General features: G+C 37.7%; 1 protein-coding gene across 1 annotated transcript in view; it reads right to left on the bottom strand.

Moving 5' to 3' along the window:
* pitpnm3 (PITPNM family member 3) overlaps positions 1-16,974 on the bottom strand; it is a 111,738-nt gene that overhangs the window by 79,564 nt on the left and 15,200 nt on the right. Inside the window, exon 2 of the mRNA XM_067365506.1 lies at positions 5,758-5,853. Within this exon, the coding sequence (XP_067221607.1) occupies positions 5,758-5,853 (96 nt within the window). The remainder of the gene's footprint in view (positions 1-5,757; positions 5,854-16,974) is intronic.

Genomic DNA, 16,974 nt, shown 5'->3' on the forward strand with positions numbered 1-16,974 from the left:
ACAGAAATTAAAGTTGCAAGCAGCGGTGAAAGAGCCCTCGCATCCGGGGCCACCACCACCCTGGAAAACAGTGAACAGTGGGTGACATGCATGTAAGTGAGTAAATACAGGAGAAATATGGCAAGTCATTTCAACGTGCCACACTTCCTGCTGCCAACAGGTGGCGCTTTGACTGTAACTGAATATTACCAAGTAAATGTCTTTAGGCCAGGACTATTATCAAACGTGAAGTTTGGAGCAGATCGGACATTGTTTGCCTGAGTTACTACAACTTCCTGTTTCGTGGCGTTATTTGCATACTTTAGCCAAGTGTTGCATGATTTAATGTGTTTCTAGCATGTTTGGTACTTCATGGCATATAAAAATGTGTTTCTGGGAGTGAATTATAGTGCAAAGCATGTCATTTCCTGTTGTCAGCAGGTTGTACTATGACTAGCTGAATATTGGCATATAGATGTCTTCAGGTCAGGACTATAATGAATCATGTGAAGTTTGGGGCAGATCGGACATTGTATGTCCAAGTTACAACAACTTCCTGTTTCATGGCGAAACACTGAATTTTGTCAGGCCGCCACGGACACGGCCTTCAGCAAAAACTCCAGATCTTCACAATTTAACGTCACAAAGGCCTTTAGATTAGACTGACCAAATATGAAACATAGCATGAAGGGCACTTAATTGAAATTTTGTAGGTGGCGCTATCAAAGCATTTTGCCGCACCCAATTCTGAAACCCATATCAGAGGTACATTTTCACCACTTCTGTGTTTTTATGAGTTTTCGAGCATGTTTAGGCCCTCCAAAATACGATTCATTTCGGAAGAGAAGAAGATTTGACCGAGCAATTAGGGTCCTCACACCATCGGTGCTCGGGCCCTAAATGCATATGTACCAAAAAAAAAAGAAAAAGAAAGAATAGAAAAGAACTGGCTTCTTTAAGCAAAAATCAGTATTTAGTGTGACCTCCTGGACTTCTTCCAGTTTCTCAAAGAAGAAACTCTGAGGGTGCTTTCACACTTGGCTCGATTGCCTGGACCGAACCCGAGTTCGATTACTCCCCCCTGCCCCTGCGCCCACTGGACTTGTGTTCACATTATATTATTTGGGTCCGACCCGCGGTTCGTTTGCGTCATCAAACTAGCAGCTGTTTACTACGTTGCTTAGTAACGATGACACAGGAGAGCATAACGTTGCTCTCCTCACTTTTTTATTTTTGTTTTTGAACCGTTGGTTTTGTTCATAACGGCTCTTGCGTCTATCTGCCGCGAATGTAGAATGTTGAAGGCGAGCAGAAATGAGAAAACAGCTCTCAGCTCTCTGTTTGCAGCACGTCAGTCACGCTCGTCGGGAAATTGAGTGAAACACACACACAAACACACATTTTTATCAAATTATATGGCATTAATAGCGGTTCACTTCCGCGATTTGGTACGTTTGCATTCATATCAGAAGCGAACCGTACCGGAGTTCACTTGAACCGCACCCCAGACCACCCTTTAATACTTGCCACTTTAGCCTATAGAAGCTGTTTTTCCTGTTTTCCTGTATTTTCTGGTTATATTCTAATAAAGAGAGTGAGAAATAATTATATATGTTTGTTATATCATTGCTACAACAACATCTAATGGTGGCCTAAGACTTTTGCACAGTACTGTTTAACTAAATAATATCTAAATCTTTTCTGATACACAAAGTGAGAATTTAAATTAATTTAAAAATATAAGAATGCTTTGTATACTCTGAAAAGTTTGGCAAGCACTGTCATAGTCCTTAGTAAACAAATAAGTGTTGGTCCCTCTGTGCCTCCAGCCTCGGTTATCCTCACAGCATATTCCTTATAATGCAACTTGACAGTATAATACATTGTCAAAGTCCTTTTAGGGCAAGTCATTTCAGTCAGCAGTGATCTTGGTAATGTACCCGGGCAGTTATTATTTTATTTTTTTTGTGGTCAATAATGTCATAGTGTTCTAGAGTAAACAAACTCTAGAGTGCTGGTAACGCTAATGGAAACTTCTATTTCGACAGCCCCCATACTGAGCGTTTTGATTTCTCCCTTTCCTTTTTCTACAAGCGGTCTCCTCCATCATGTTAACTCTTCTCTATGTTGAGAAAAAATGCTACAGTAAGAAATCCTTTCACATCAATCAAGCTCATAAATACACTACTGTCCAAATCTTTGGGGTTAATAAGTTTTTTTTTTTTTTTTTTAAATTCTCTTATGCTCACCAAAACTGCATTTATATTTCCTTTTCTTCACCCCCTCTTCCCCCATCTCTTCTCTCTACATGCAGAGATGACCTGAAATTCACCCAAAATCTATATGGTTTAATGTGAACAATCATCACAGAATGCTATACATGTTTGGTATCATTTGAAATGTCTCAGTGCAACTGGTACAAATGGTCTAGTCTACATGGAAGTAAACCAAAGGAATTAAAGGTTTCAAGAGTTTAGAGATACTTTGGTTGCAACTGTGGATGTGCACCTTTCCAAGGGTCCTTGATCCAAACTACCTCCTATTTCACAGCAAGGTGTGAACTCCCTAGGTCTGTGACCCTAGTCAATGCAAATTCTGATTGTAAGTTCATGCCTCGAATTGAGGGATGTTTTAGCCGCGTTTCCACCGAAATTACCCGGAACAACTGTACCAGGAACTTTTCTCCCAGGAACTTTTTGTCCCCCCCAGACCTGTTGCCTTCTGCGTTTCCACGTGGTCTAAAGTACCATGAAGATTAGGCTAATTTGTCCGGTGACTTAGTACTGCGCGCAACTGTTTCTTCCTGTCAGTGACGGACCACTCGTTTCGTCTGGAAAAACATGGTGTAAAAAAGATTTTTTTACTACAACGACTTTAAGACAATATCATTTAGATGTGGTATATACATATATTTATTTACCTTCAACCCACTGTTCATCGGATTCCGGCATGGCTTCCAACAATGCAGCGGAGTCTTTTGTCACCGCTGACAGGCGGTCAAACCACTTGTTAGTACGCCGATCGGAACCACTTCTATTGTTGTGATCCTTTATTTTCTTGTAATCTTGCTTTAGTTTTTTTCAACTTCTCTCGGCATTGTTTTCCAGTGTGCACAATCCCAAGCTCACATAACCAACTTACTGCTGCGTGGAGTTGACCAATCAAATGCGGTGTGAATCCGACCAATCAGCATGTTCAGCGCCTAGTCCCACCCCCGAAAGTTCCTGAACTTTGAAAAAGTACCACCTAGCCATCAGGGACTTTTCTGAGGGGGAAATTTTACCCGGAACTTTATTTAGTTCCTGGTTCCTGCAGTGGAAACACACCGAGTACCAGCCAGTGCCCAAGGAAGTCGACCGGAAGTTGAAGTCGGCCGCGTGCTGCCATCTTGTAGCAGAACTTCACTTGCGTTAGCATCCCATTGACTCCCATTCATTTTGGCGTCACTTTGACAGCGAATAACTTTACATCTGAGGCGTTTAAAGACTCCATTTGTCCATTATTTATTTCTAAAGATACACGACAATGTATAAAGGGCTCCATTACCTTCTATGTTACATTATGGCCCCGTAGAAACAGTTTTTGTAAAAATAGGCTAACGATTGCGTCATAACCACTCGACTCTCCGTCGCACAGTAGAGAAATTACCGTACAGACAGGAGGAGAAGCTCGCAGGCAATAGTATGCATTAACTTAATATGGCGTACTGGCGTTACATTTTAAAATAGTATACAAACTAATTAATCAGAATACTTACTCCTGCTCACTCACGCAAAAGAACTCCCCGCTCAAGCTCGCCGTCTCTGCAAGATTAACGATGGCAGTTTGCACGCACAGCTACTAGAAGATTTACATCTGTCAGACAGGTTGCTGACGTCATCAAGCTTAGTTTGAGTCTGCGCGTCAGAAACGGAAGTGCTAAAAATAGCTAAAAATGGGCTTCACTTGTCTCAATTGAGTTCCAATGGGGTCGCTGTGTCCATTTCTTTTACTGTCTATGGTACCAGCCCAAAGTCCCTAGTTCCTGGGTAAAGTTCCTGCGGTGGAAACAGGGCTTTTGTCTTGGTCTGAGTACTTAAAGAAATGTTGCAAAAGGCTCTGGGCGATTCTGTATTCAGATGTATTCTGTATTCAGCCCACATGTGTATTTTTCTTATGTCAGGTATGCATCTTACTCTATTTCTGAGCATTTGATGTTTTGTATTGACTATCTTTGAACTGATTATGTAATTGGCATGATACATTTACCTGACTAATAAATTGTCACATTTGATTTTATTCTGAATTACAAACAGCAGTTGCAGGTTTAAAACAGAGACAAAGAGGCAAAACTTATGGACTGCAGCTTTAAAACAGAAATATTTTGTAAAACTTTAATGAATCCTTACAGAATTCTTAAAAAAAAAAAAAAAAAACCTGACCCCAAACTTTTGAACAGCAGTGTATATAAATAACATGAATGCAAGTTTGTCTACACAAAATAAAAATATAATAAAAAACACATTATGGAGCTACCTGGCATGTTCCCCAGTCCATACCGCTGTAACATCTGGACTTTAATTGAGGTTCTGTGTTGTGTGGCAAAGCGGGGGGCTCATTAAGAATAAATAAGAAATGTGTCTCATGAAAGATAGATGTGGAAACGTGCAGGTTACCGATTACATTATACACTGCTACAACCTGTTCTTTTACTAATTTTTTACTATATGTGGGAGAAAGACACAACAGCTCACACAGACAATGTGAATGAACTATAGCACCACATAAAGCCAATTTCATTTTGAACCAAAAACAATCAAAGTATCCACTCATTTGGAGCTGCAACTCAAGAGACGATTTGATCTTGTTCGTACCTCTAATGGAGAATCACCTGTTTTAGTCACACCTCTCTTCACTGACCAAATGTTAGCAACTGCGCTGGGACTCGACTGACACAGGTTTGAAAAGAACAGAGTATCGTGCAATAAACTAGCAGGAAACTCCCTGTATCTGTTGACCGTATTTATTTGCCTATTACACCTTCCTAAAACATATTGTGTACGAGTCAATGGTGCTTATTCATCCTGGAAAAGAAAAACATCCTGCCATACATTTGTTTTGTAAAACATCCAGTATGGAAATAAGTCACAAACGGAAATAAAATGGGTTGCAATGGGTTGCTTGAGTACGATATATATCCTCAAGTTGCTGTCCCTGCACGGTCAGCTAAATGTAAATTCTTCCTATGAAAAAAGATAATGGAGGTGTAATGCTGACAAAGGCAAAGTGAAGCCCAGTCCATTTAGACAGATGATTTTGTTTAATCATGGCATTTTGTTGAAGATACAAATCTTGAGCTATTTATTGTATGGGCCTCGACTGGCTCGCTGGTGCAAGGAGTGGGACACTTATGAGCTGACAAGCTCATAATAAAGGCTGGTTATAAAGGCTTGTTATTTGGACCCCATTACATACAAAGTTATGCTAATGTTGGTACATGCTAATTTGGAGGACACACTACACTGTTCAACCATGTCACATCGCAACAATCCACATCACAATAACAGAATGCCACGGTTTAGCATTTGTGTTTAGCATGAAAGGCCTACAAATCTACTTTATACAAGTTTACAGCTGTTTTAGTGCATACTTGAGAGGAATACATCCATAATGTGAGGAGCCACCTGTAATAGACAGAATATATGATGGACATAAAAAAGAGAAAGAGAGTAGGGCACAGATGCTGAAGAGCTAAAGCCATCAGCTTATTACAAAGAGTGGAAAATAAGTGACACTTACCTCGGGCATCAAAAAACTCATCATCCGAACTGTCGACAGATTCCTGGGCGATGTTCTGCATGCGCCAGTGAGAAGCGCTGTGCTTGCGCAGGGTCGCTAAGGGGAGAAACATGAAAAAGATACGATTAAACCAAAGGTCACAAGTTCTGCATGCAATTACTGAGCATTGTGTGACTAATTAATTAGACATGCATGACAAGAGTGTTATTTAATATTACGGTGTGAAAATGTCCAAAGGAATGGAGCGGTCGGGAATTAATTGAAAGTATGTTTTTTTTTAATTAAGACTGGCTAATGTGGAAATCAAAGTGTAAAATTTGAGATGCAGGGAATCTAAACGAGAGTGCAGATCATGCTTAAGATGACTTGTCAAAGGGTTGCTTCAAATGATCTTAAAAACCTCTTGATCTAAAAGTTTATGCTTAAATGCTTGAAATTAGTTAGACGTATACGTACATGTATGTATACGTACATGTATGTATACGTACATGTATGTATACGTACATGTATGTATACGTACATGTATGTATACGTACATGTATGTATACGTACATACATACATACGTACATACATACATACATACGTACGTACGTACGTACGTACGTACGTACGTACGTATGTATGTATATATATATATATATATATATATATATTAGTGTAAATCTATATATAAAATTAGATTTTATTTATATTTTCATATTTTCAACAAATAAATAAATAAATGTACTTTAATTTGTTCACATAAAAACATATGCACATTTGTAAACTATAAAACCAAACAGTGAAATTAATTAAATGAAATGAGTTTGTTTCTCAAATAATAAAAAACAGTTCATTGTACTTAATAGAAAAAAGTTGTGTGAACTCAAAATTTGACTGTAGTAAGCTGAACTTAATATGATTGAGTTTAGGCAAAGATTATAGTCAAAGAATGATTAAAGCCAGTTAAAGGCAGGTGTTAATGTTTGACTGGTAGTATGTACAGCGTTTGCCACTTGTAGTTTAATAAAGCTTTAGACACAAAAACTCTTTCTAGAAACTCTTTCACCAAAAAATCATCCATTCAATGGCTGAAGACATAATACTTGTCAACATTATGCTAGGTGATATGACTTTTTTGTTTTTGTTGCTGTCAAGATGAATACACAAATAGTAAAAATCTGAATTATATTCTGTCTTAAACACAAAATGATTCTACCAACCAGTTATGACAGCTACTATATTTCCCAACTTTACACAGCTCATTAGTATAGACAGCATAAAAATCACCTTCAACAAATTATTTCCAAATAATGGCGTGTTCACAAAGCATAGTCACCATAATCTGGGCCTTTTGGAACAAGATGTTCTAATAATCATTGGAGCCCTGGGCTGTTTAAATCTAAAGTTAATAACTTTCTAATCTAATGACAGATAGCGGCAATAATGCAAATTACAAATCAGTGTAAGTCAAACGAAAATTATCCACTCCCAATCATATTAAGTGGGCCATGATTTAATAATTATAGATCTGTGTCAATGTGAGTGAACATATAGCGGTGGGGATTTTTGACGCTTTATAGCTCAGCAAACTGCCTCTTTACTCAAAGCATTAAATCATTTTGCATTATAAGTAATGTAAATCCAGTAATTCATGCAGCCAGGCTTAGCAAGCTCACTGCTGCATTCTTATGGCTTAAAATCAAAGCACACTGAACAAACACGACAAAGAAAACCAACTGTAACCACTAAGAGAATTTAATTTATATTGATTCAGATAGAAGAATGTGACTTACAAATGAAGAAAAAAACAAGCACAAGAGATTAATAATGAAGAACTATTATCAGCAGGGCCACAGTAAATGGTTTTACCAATTTGGTTGGCATTACTAAAAAGTGTCACCTAAGCTGCCGAGTTCTCTTCCCCCTGCTGTCTTGTGCCTGGACCTCCACGTGCTCACTCTGTTGAAGCAATAAAGTCTCACCTTCCATTACTGGGGCTCGGTGTAGCTCCAAGGTTTTCATTCTCTCCCTTTGACGGCTGAAACCCACATCACCATGCAGGATTTAATGAGCTTTTCATCTCTCCCACAAAGCCAGCAGGTCAAAAGTTGGCACTATTAACACGCACATCGCATTTGACAGCAGCATCAACAGCAATCAGCTTTTTCATTCCTGGGGCCTTTGTCTGGACCCTAATGAGACCGTATCACCTTCCAAGTCCTGCCAGACAACGTCTAGATAATTCACCATATGAGCTACCACAGAATTTCATTTAGGCATAAAGAGTTCAAAAGTGTTAACATTACACAGCGGCACCAAATGTACACTGCAACCACACTTAAAAATAAATACTTCAACGTAGTAGATAACAATATCAAAATAAGTGGCATCTTCTGAGCACTATTAATGTTGTTTTATCAATTAAAACCAAACATTTTTGCTCAAACAAATTTTTTCTTATCTAACCTAATGCAGTATCATTTTAAAATATGGTGTCTACATTTTTGAGGTAACTGGATATATAAGAAATTTAAGATGAAAATTTAAGATTATGTACGGAATATGCAATTATCCCAATTATACTGCGGTAACCACACCTCAAGGCATTGTTTAGATGTTGTATTTCAAGACATTTATCAGGTTCCTCTGTTGCAAATTCCAAAATGTCATTTTAGAGCTAGTAATTGAGGATTGAGCCAATGATAGCAAGACTATCAATTGTCAGATTAGTTATTAATGCAGTTATTAGATAGAGGGTGGGGTGGGGGTGGGGGGTGTTAGGCATGTGTGAATTATCCAAGTCTGTGCGTCTCGCAACAGTGTTCGGCAGTAGTGTTTCTACTAATAGAAAACTGCAAGTTTATCTGCTTCAAGAACAGCAATGTTATTACCTCACTAGTGAGAAATGGCATGTAGCTTTTGTTGCTAAACTATTTTACTGATAAAATCGTCAGAGCAGCAATAACAACACATTTCTGTGCACGTGTGTGTCCATACTATATGTGTGTGTGTTTGAGTGGGAGAAAAAGGGAGAAAGAGAGTACGTGCTTTCCATGCATAATAAAACTTAAATTTGTGGCAAAAACGAATGTCACGAATTCAGCCTCTGTGGCTCCCTCCGATCACCACCTGAGGGCTCCATCACCAGAGTACTAACTCTTTTGGACTTCATTTCTCATCACCCATGTCTGCACAATCCTTAAATGACTTATTTGTCATCAGCTCTATGCCAAGGCAAAGAATTGTGAGTTTTAATAGACGTCCATTTCTTCCTGGGATACATCATCAGCTCAGAGGGTGTCGCTATAGATGACACCAAGGTGCAAGCTGTTCTACGATGGCCACAACCATCCTCAGTCAAGGAATTACAATGGTTTGTGGGGTTCGCAAACTTTTACAGGCACTTCATAAGAAATTTCAGCACCACTGCATCACCATTTACCTCTATGCTTAAGAAGGGGGGAGGTCGACTATCCTGGTCTTCAGCTGCCAAACGATCTTGTCAGGAGTTAAAGGAACGCTTCACCACAGCCCCCATCTTACACCATCCCGATCCTGAGAAAGAATTTGTCATAGAGGTTGAAGCTTCCAACACTGGCATCGGGGCAGTACCATCTCAAAGACATGGCAATCCTCCTAAGCTCTTCCCACGCGCATACTATTCATGAAAACTCACCTCCACAGAACAGAACTATGACGTAGGAGATCGTGAGCTACTAGCTATGAGGCGGCCTTTGAACAATGGCGCCACTGGCTGGAGGGAAGCAAACATCCTTTCCTGGTGCTAACCGACCATCGCAACTTGGAATACCTACATTCAGCCAAGAGACTTAATCCCTGACAGGCAAGATGGGCACTCTTCTTCACCAGGTTCTAGTTCACCGTGACATACAGACCCGGTTCCAAGAATATTAAAGTCGATGCTCTTTCACGACAACAAGAATTTGTTCAAGCACCGCCCACTAATGAACCCATTCTTCCTTCCACGCTCATCCTGGCACCTATACAATGGGACATCATGGCCGAAATCACAGATGCTCAATGCTTAGAACCATCTCCACCCAATTGTCCCCCAAATTGCATACACGTTCCTGCAGCACTTCGCAAGAGAATAATCCAGTTGGTGCATGATTCTACTAGCGCTGACCACCCAGGAATCACAGCCACCATCCAACTCTTCAACAATCGCTTTTGGTGGTCTTCTCTGCAGTCTGACATTTCTTTCATACGTGATCTGCCAAACCACCAAATCATCCCATCAAGCCCCTACCGGCTTGCTTCAACCATTATCCATTCCTCAACGACCCTGGTCCCACATCGCCATAGACTTTGTCACTGGTCTTCCTAACTCCCAAGGTCACACTACGATACTCAAGGTGGTCGACCGATTCTCTAAAGCCTGCCGCTTCATCCCATCTCAGTTACCCACAGCCTTGAGACAGCAGAGCATCTATGTAATTGTGTATTTCAATTTTAAAGGTCTTCCCAAAGACATCGTCTCTGACCGTGGTCCCCAGTTTACCTCCCGGGTTTGGGATGCTTTCTTCCAGAGGCTATTAATCATATGTTAATGTCAATCTAACAACAGACAGGTAGAACGCCTCAATCAGGAACTCACCCGTTATCTCAGATCATACTGTTATTGCAACCAGACAGACTGGAGTCGCTTTCTGTTCTGGGCAGAATATATACTCAAAACTCACTTTGCAAACCGTCCAAAGAATTGACACCGTTCCAATGCATCCTAGGATTCCAACCCCCTCTATTCCCCTGGTCAGGAGAACCTTCGGATCGGCCTTCAGTCAATGATTGGTTACAGAGGAGTGAGAACGTATGGAATGAAGCCCATGTGCACCTGCAAAGGGCTGTCAGACGTCAGACGGAACAAGCAGATCATTCTTGCCACCACCACCCTGATTATCACCCTGGTCAATGGGTATGGCTGTCGACTCGGATCTACAGCTCCGGCTACCTTGCAGAAAACTCAGCCCCAAGTACGTGGGTCCCTTCAAAATAATCAGACATATTACTCTGGTTTCTTATCGTTTGGCTCTCCCCTCTAGTTACCGTATCTCACCTACTCTCCATGCGTCTTTGCTTAAGCCTGCAGGTGGTCCGAGAGGAGAGGAGGACCAGGACGGACGAGGCCGGTGACCATAGTGCGTGAACTTCTGGATTCCAGATGCCGGGGTAGATCACTACAATATCTGGTGGACTGGGAGGGGTCAATGCAGAGGACATTCTGGAACCGACCCTCATCAATGACTTTCATCAAGCTCATCCGGAGAGACCTGCCCCTCGTCCATGAGGAAGGCCCCGGCGTCGACCACCTCCTCGCTTCATTAGCCGCTCGCAGGGATGGGGCTCTGTCACGAATTCAGCCTCTGTGGCTCCCTCCGATCACCACCTGAGGGATTCATGACTAACTACTCCAGTACTAACTCTTTTGGACTTAATTTCCCATCACAGACTGCCTGGCGCTGATTAGGCGCTCACCTGATCCCCATCCGGTGGACTATAAAACACACACTCTCACATACACACACTGCGAAGTCTTGTTTTGCCATGGCTGACATTTCTGAGCATTTTCCCATGTGTATTATTTTTTCATGTATGACCTTGGACTGTCCCTTCGTTACATATCTGCCTTGCCTGTGATACTGCTGTTGCTGGTGATATACCTTTGCCTGTTGTACTACGATTGTCAACAATAAAGATGCACATGGATCCCATGGCTTCTGACTCCTCATTACACATGGGATTAATTTGTCATTTGTATCCATTTGTTTAGTATATTTATTTGGTTGGTCAGTGTTCTTGTGTGATTTAAAACCTTAGAACGTTCATCAACCAATCAGATTCAAGCATTCAACAGTCCCTTAATATAAATTTAATATTTGGCCTAAATTCCACTTTGCAATCATACAGTAAATACTGAACTAATGTTGGAGATTAAACACTTTTTCCATTGGGATGCAGGAGGGCAGGGGGGACTGTTTCATTAATGCAGTCTAAACATTGAGAAATGGCTTTTAAAGCTTGGTAAATAGATTTACAGAGGAGATGTAGGTGCAGAAAAAGGTGCAGATTAGTTTGAATGAGGGAGTCCAGTGAGGCCTGTCTTCAGAGACAGGGTGGATATAACCTCAGCTCCTGCACTAAAGCATCTCTAATTGAGTCTATTCAGCATTCTCATCTTCACATTTCTAATCACATTCATCCATAATTCACCCTGTAATGAAAGGGAAAGGTTTACTTTTTTTTTTTTTTTTTTGGCAAAGGAAAAATGTATTAGAAAACATGAATGGTTTCAACCAGTAACAGAGGTGGTCATGGTTTCACAAGCTATAATCAAAGTAATATTATAAACCACTGCATAGCTGAACCAAGATGGATTTCATTACAAGTGGCATCATTTGCCTGGCTTCAGTTGAGCCAGTCATGCAGGTGATGCTTTTGCACTAAAACAGCAACACAATAAATCTGGCTGAGAAGCAGATATACTTCAGCCATGAAATTGGTATGATCTTATGAATGATACATTTAAAGAAAATCAAGACTATACAATAACAAATCATTTGGCCAAGGTCAGGATAGAATGTGCACTTTTCTGTTAAATTGCATCATCATACAAGGGAATTAAATGAAATTGAATGCATACTAAAAAAGCCTTCATTTAAAAACTTCAAAAATTTAATTTAAACTTTAAAATTCAACTAAAAGCTCTTAAGGAACAATGACTTTGGGGTCTCAATTGTCTTAGGACAATTCATACTTTACCTTCAGACATCTGCACTAGTATGACATATCAATGTGTGCATGTATCCCAAGATTTCTTATACCAGCAGGTTTATTGAAATGATACTGGTCCCATACAGGACAGAATCAACAACCTTTAAATCACTACAACTTCTCTCACCATGCATTGAACTGCACACAGCAGTGCTGCAAAAGCTTTGGCATTATGAATGTAAAAATATTTGTCATTCCAATAAAGCCCCTAAATTTGAAACTGAATCATTCACTCATCCATTTTGTTCAAAAGCACTAATTCATTTAAGGTTGTACACCACTACTGTGTGTTGCTTGGAGACTTTCAACAATAAATTAAGTTGTTGCTTTGTTTTTCATAGGTAGAACAAAAACTGTCAATTTTGTGTCTAAAATAAAATTCTCTTGATATTAACTTCTTGTTTATTGAACTGTTGTATAAAACCCATTCAAAAAGAAGTACTGTACGCTCCATAACCAGTGTAACTATAGGTCTAATTTTAGAGTTATGAGTGCTGGGATAGGGATCGTGATTAGGGTCGATATCTGGATTGGATATGTACCCTCTCCAAGGCAGCACAGTACAAAAATGTCTTTTTCTCCTGAGCACGCATGACACGATTCACTGAGAGACTTGCTCTTAATCAAAAACATAATGACTGCTAGATAGCAGCTGCTTTCCTCCAGCAATCTTGCGTTTCTCTCTTTCTTAAATCTCTATATCTCAACCTCCCTTTTGCACTTTCTCTCTCTTTCTCTTCTAACCTTCAATTCCTTCCTCTTCCCCTTTTCAGCCTCACCCTGTCACCCCTGCACTCAAAAGCTCCTCCACCTTTTTGCTCATCTGCCTCATGTTAAAGCCCCTCTAGAGAAAAATGCTGAGGTAAAGGCCATTATGGCATCAGAAGGATCCCATAGGCTTACTGCACTGGTTTTAAGGTTGTGTGTTTGTTTTGGAAAGGGACAAGACAATAAACAAAGGCCATAATGGCACACTTGTTGGAAAATAATATTGTTTTGTGATTGCCAGGTCTAGACATTTAATTTGGGGAGCTGGCATGGATCACTCACTCCCCTATGAAAATCAAAAATCTTTGCGGTTTTCTTCAATAAGTGATGGTTAACATCAAATAGCTTTTTAGCCCATTTTATTTATGTATGATGAGAATACATTTCCAAGTGAAACAGGATATAACCAATTTAATTTATCTATCATGTTCCTGCAGCTCAAACAGAGGAGTGTTAGGCATTAAATGATAAAATGTGTAGCCTTGAATGTAAACATCAGTCACCTTGAATAAAAGAATAATAAATTATTGAACAAATTATTATATATATATATATATATATATATTTATTTATTATAGAGAGAGAGAGCGAGAGAGAGAGAGAGAGAGTCTGGCCCCCCAAAAAAGTCGCTGTTTGAATTTAAATAGGCAAATGATTAAGGGTGATTATTATGTTTCTAGCATGGTATATGTTGGGCAACAGTTATTTTAACCCTATTTAATGAAGTGTGCAGCTTTTAATTTCTTAATCAACTATGCATAAAGACACATCATGGCCATATTCCAGGATGACAATGTCAAGATCAGGCTTAAATTATGAAAGAATGGTTATCAGGGAACATGAAGAATCATTTTCACACAAGAATAGTCACCTCTGAGTCCAGATCTTAAATTCATTGAAAGTCTTTGGGACGTGCTGGAGTAGACTTTACAGAAATATTGTAAACTCCAACAGTAATATTGCAAAATATTATAATGGAAAGAACTTTTTCTATTTGAATATTTTTTAAAATGCAATTCATTCCTTTGATGGCAAAGCTGAATTTTCAGCATCATTACTCCAGAACGCAAACAGTCGAGAAAGACAATGCATGTGTACAGTATCAGTGTACTGGATCATTACATTATGTCTTAAAGTGACAGCAACCTAATAGTCATGCTGTCTTTGTTTTTAATGTTAATCAAAACAACAAAAGACATGGAAATCACTCACTGCTCTTGACTAAATAGCTGATGATTAATCTTTATTTAATTTCTACAGTGAAGATTGTATGCAATATTGTTTTACATTTGATTACTTTATTCAATTTCCGTACCTGAAAACTACTGTACTGTTAGATACCTGAAAAACCTAAAAAGCACTGTTTATTTTATTTTATTTGTATCTTTGCTCTACTGTATTTATTTGTCCTGTTGCTTATGGTTTGATTATTTGTTCTTATTTTCTTTATGTATATTTGACAGCAGTCCTTTTTTCCCTGAACATAGCACATACCGAACAGTACCGAAACCGTGACCCTAAAACCACGTGAGTAATTTGAACCGTTACACCTCTAATATATATTTATGCATATATATATATATATATATATATATATATATATATTTATGCATATATATGTATATATATATATATATATATATATATATATATATATATATATATATATATGCATATATATATATATATATATATATATATATGCATAAATATATATATAAATATATATATAAGTACAGTCCAAAAGTTTGGAACCACTAAGATTTTTAATGTTTTTAAAAGAAGTTTCGTCTGCTCACCAAGGCTACATTTATTTATTTAAAAATACAGTAAAAACAGTAATATTGTGAAATATATTCAAATAGAAAACAGTTATTTTAAATTGTAATAATATTTCACAAAGTCATTTATTCCTGTGATGCAAAGCTGAATTTTCAGCATCGTTACTCCAGTCTTCAGTGTCACATGATCCTTCAGAAATCATTCTATAAACATTTAATGTGTACAATTGTACAAAATATTTGTGTACAATATTTTTTTTCAGGATTATTTGATGAATAGAAAGTTCAAAAGAACAGTGTTTATCTGAAATCTAATCTTTTGTAACATTATAAATGTCTTTACTGCCACTTTTGATTGATTTAATGCATCCTTGCTGAATAAAAGTATTCATTTCTTTAAGTTCTTTAAAAAAAAAAAAAAAAAATTCTTACTGACCCCAAACTGGACGGTAGTGTATAATGCTACAGAAGCTTTGTATTTCAGATAAATGCTGTTCTTTTGAACTTTCTATTCATCAAGGAATCCTGAAAAAAAAAGTACACAACTGTTTTCAACATTGAAAATGCTTTCTTGAGCAGCAGATCAGCATATTAGAATGATTTCTGAAGGATCATGTGACACTGAAGACTGGAGTAACGATGCTGAAAATTCAGCTTTGCATCACAGGAATAAATTACTTTGTCAAATATATTTAAATAGTACACAGTTATTTTAAATTGCAATAATATTTCACAAAATTACTGTTTTTTACTGTATTTTTAATTAAATAAATGTAGCCTTGGTGAGCAGACGAAACTTCTTTTAAAAACATTAAAAATCTTAGTGGTTCCAAACTTTTGGACTGTACTATATATATATTATATAAAATAACATATTATTATATTATATTATATTATATTATATTATATTATATTATATTATATTATATTATATTATATTATATTATATTATATTATATTATATTATATTATATTATATTATACTTGATAACCTGTCACGGGCACACTGGTGCTTTTGTCATTAAGCTAATATACTATGCTATATAACGTTAGAGGATGTAAGTTGATTATATTAAATTATTAAATTTAACATTGCACAATTCGACTTGCTCTGGAATAAGTAATAGATTAATATGACCAAAGATTGCACATTTTATGTATCCAAAATTCATTGTGTCTCAAGTTTAACCACTATAAGAGCCAGCGGCAAAACCCCGAAGCACTGGCCGAGATGAAGCTGTTCTTGGCGCGTGCATGACCTGAACGGCCATTGACGGCCTGGAGCTCGTATCTCCGAAAATGTCAAAACAAACTGTAAAATAGGTGCTATGATTAAATATAAGTCACATAATTCAGGTCTAAACAACTACATTCTCGCCTAAAAACTCTTAAAACTACAGTTCGTGGTACAACAAGTGTAGTATTTGCAAAAATTACGTTGGATTTGCTTGACCATGACGGTCACTTCAAGCAGAGTGATACAAACTGTGAAAAGGTAGGAGTGCTGTATATATACTGTACGTATATTTTATTATATATATATATATATATATATATATATATATATATATATATATATATATATATATATATATATATATATATATATATATATATATATATATATATATATATATACACACACACACACACATATTTTAATTGCAAATGCATGCATGATAATGCATGATAAATTGATACACCTCAATTTTTACCATCAGTCCAATCAAGTAGAATTTTTTTTTTTTTAAAGAAAATAAATGGGGTAATTTATAAAAGATAGGAGGTAAATTATACCAGCCGTATTGTCTGAAATTGATATTATTCTATTCCGTTGCCCACTTGAACACTCAAACCTTAGACAGACATACTTTTTTTTTTTTTTTTTTAGAA

The sequence above is a fragment of the Chanodichthys erythropterus genome, chromosome 17, assembly GCF_024489055.1.
Source record: "Chanodichthys erythropterus isolate Z2021 chromosome 17, ASM2448905v1, whole genome shotgun sequence".
NCBI lineage: Eukaryota > Metazoa > Chordata > Actinopteri > Cypriniformes > Xenocyprididae > Chanodichthys > Chanodichthys erythropterus.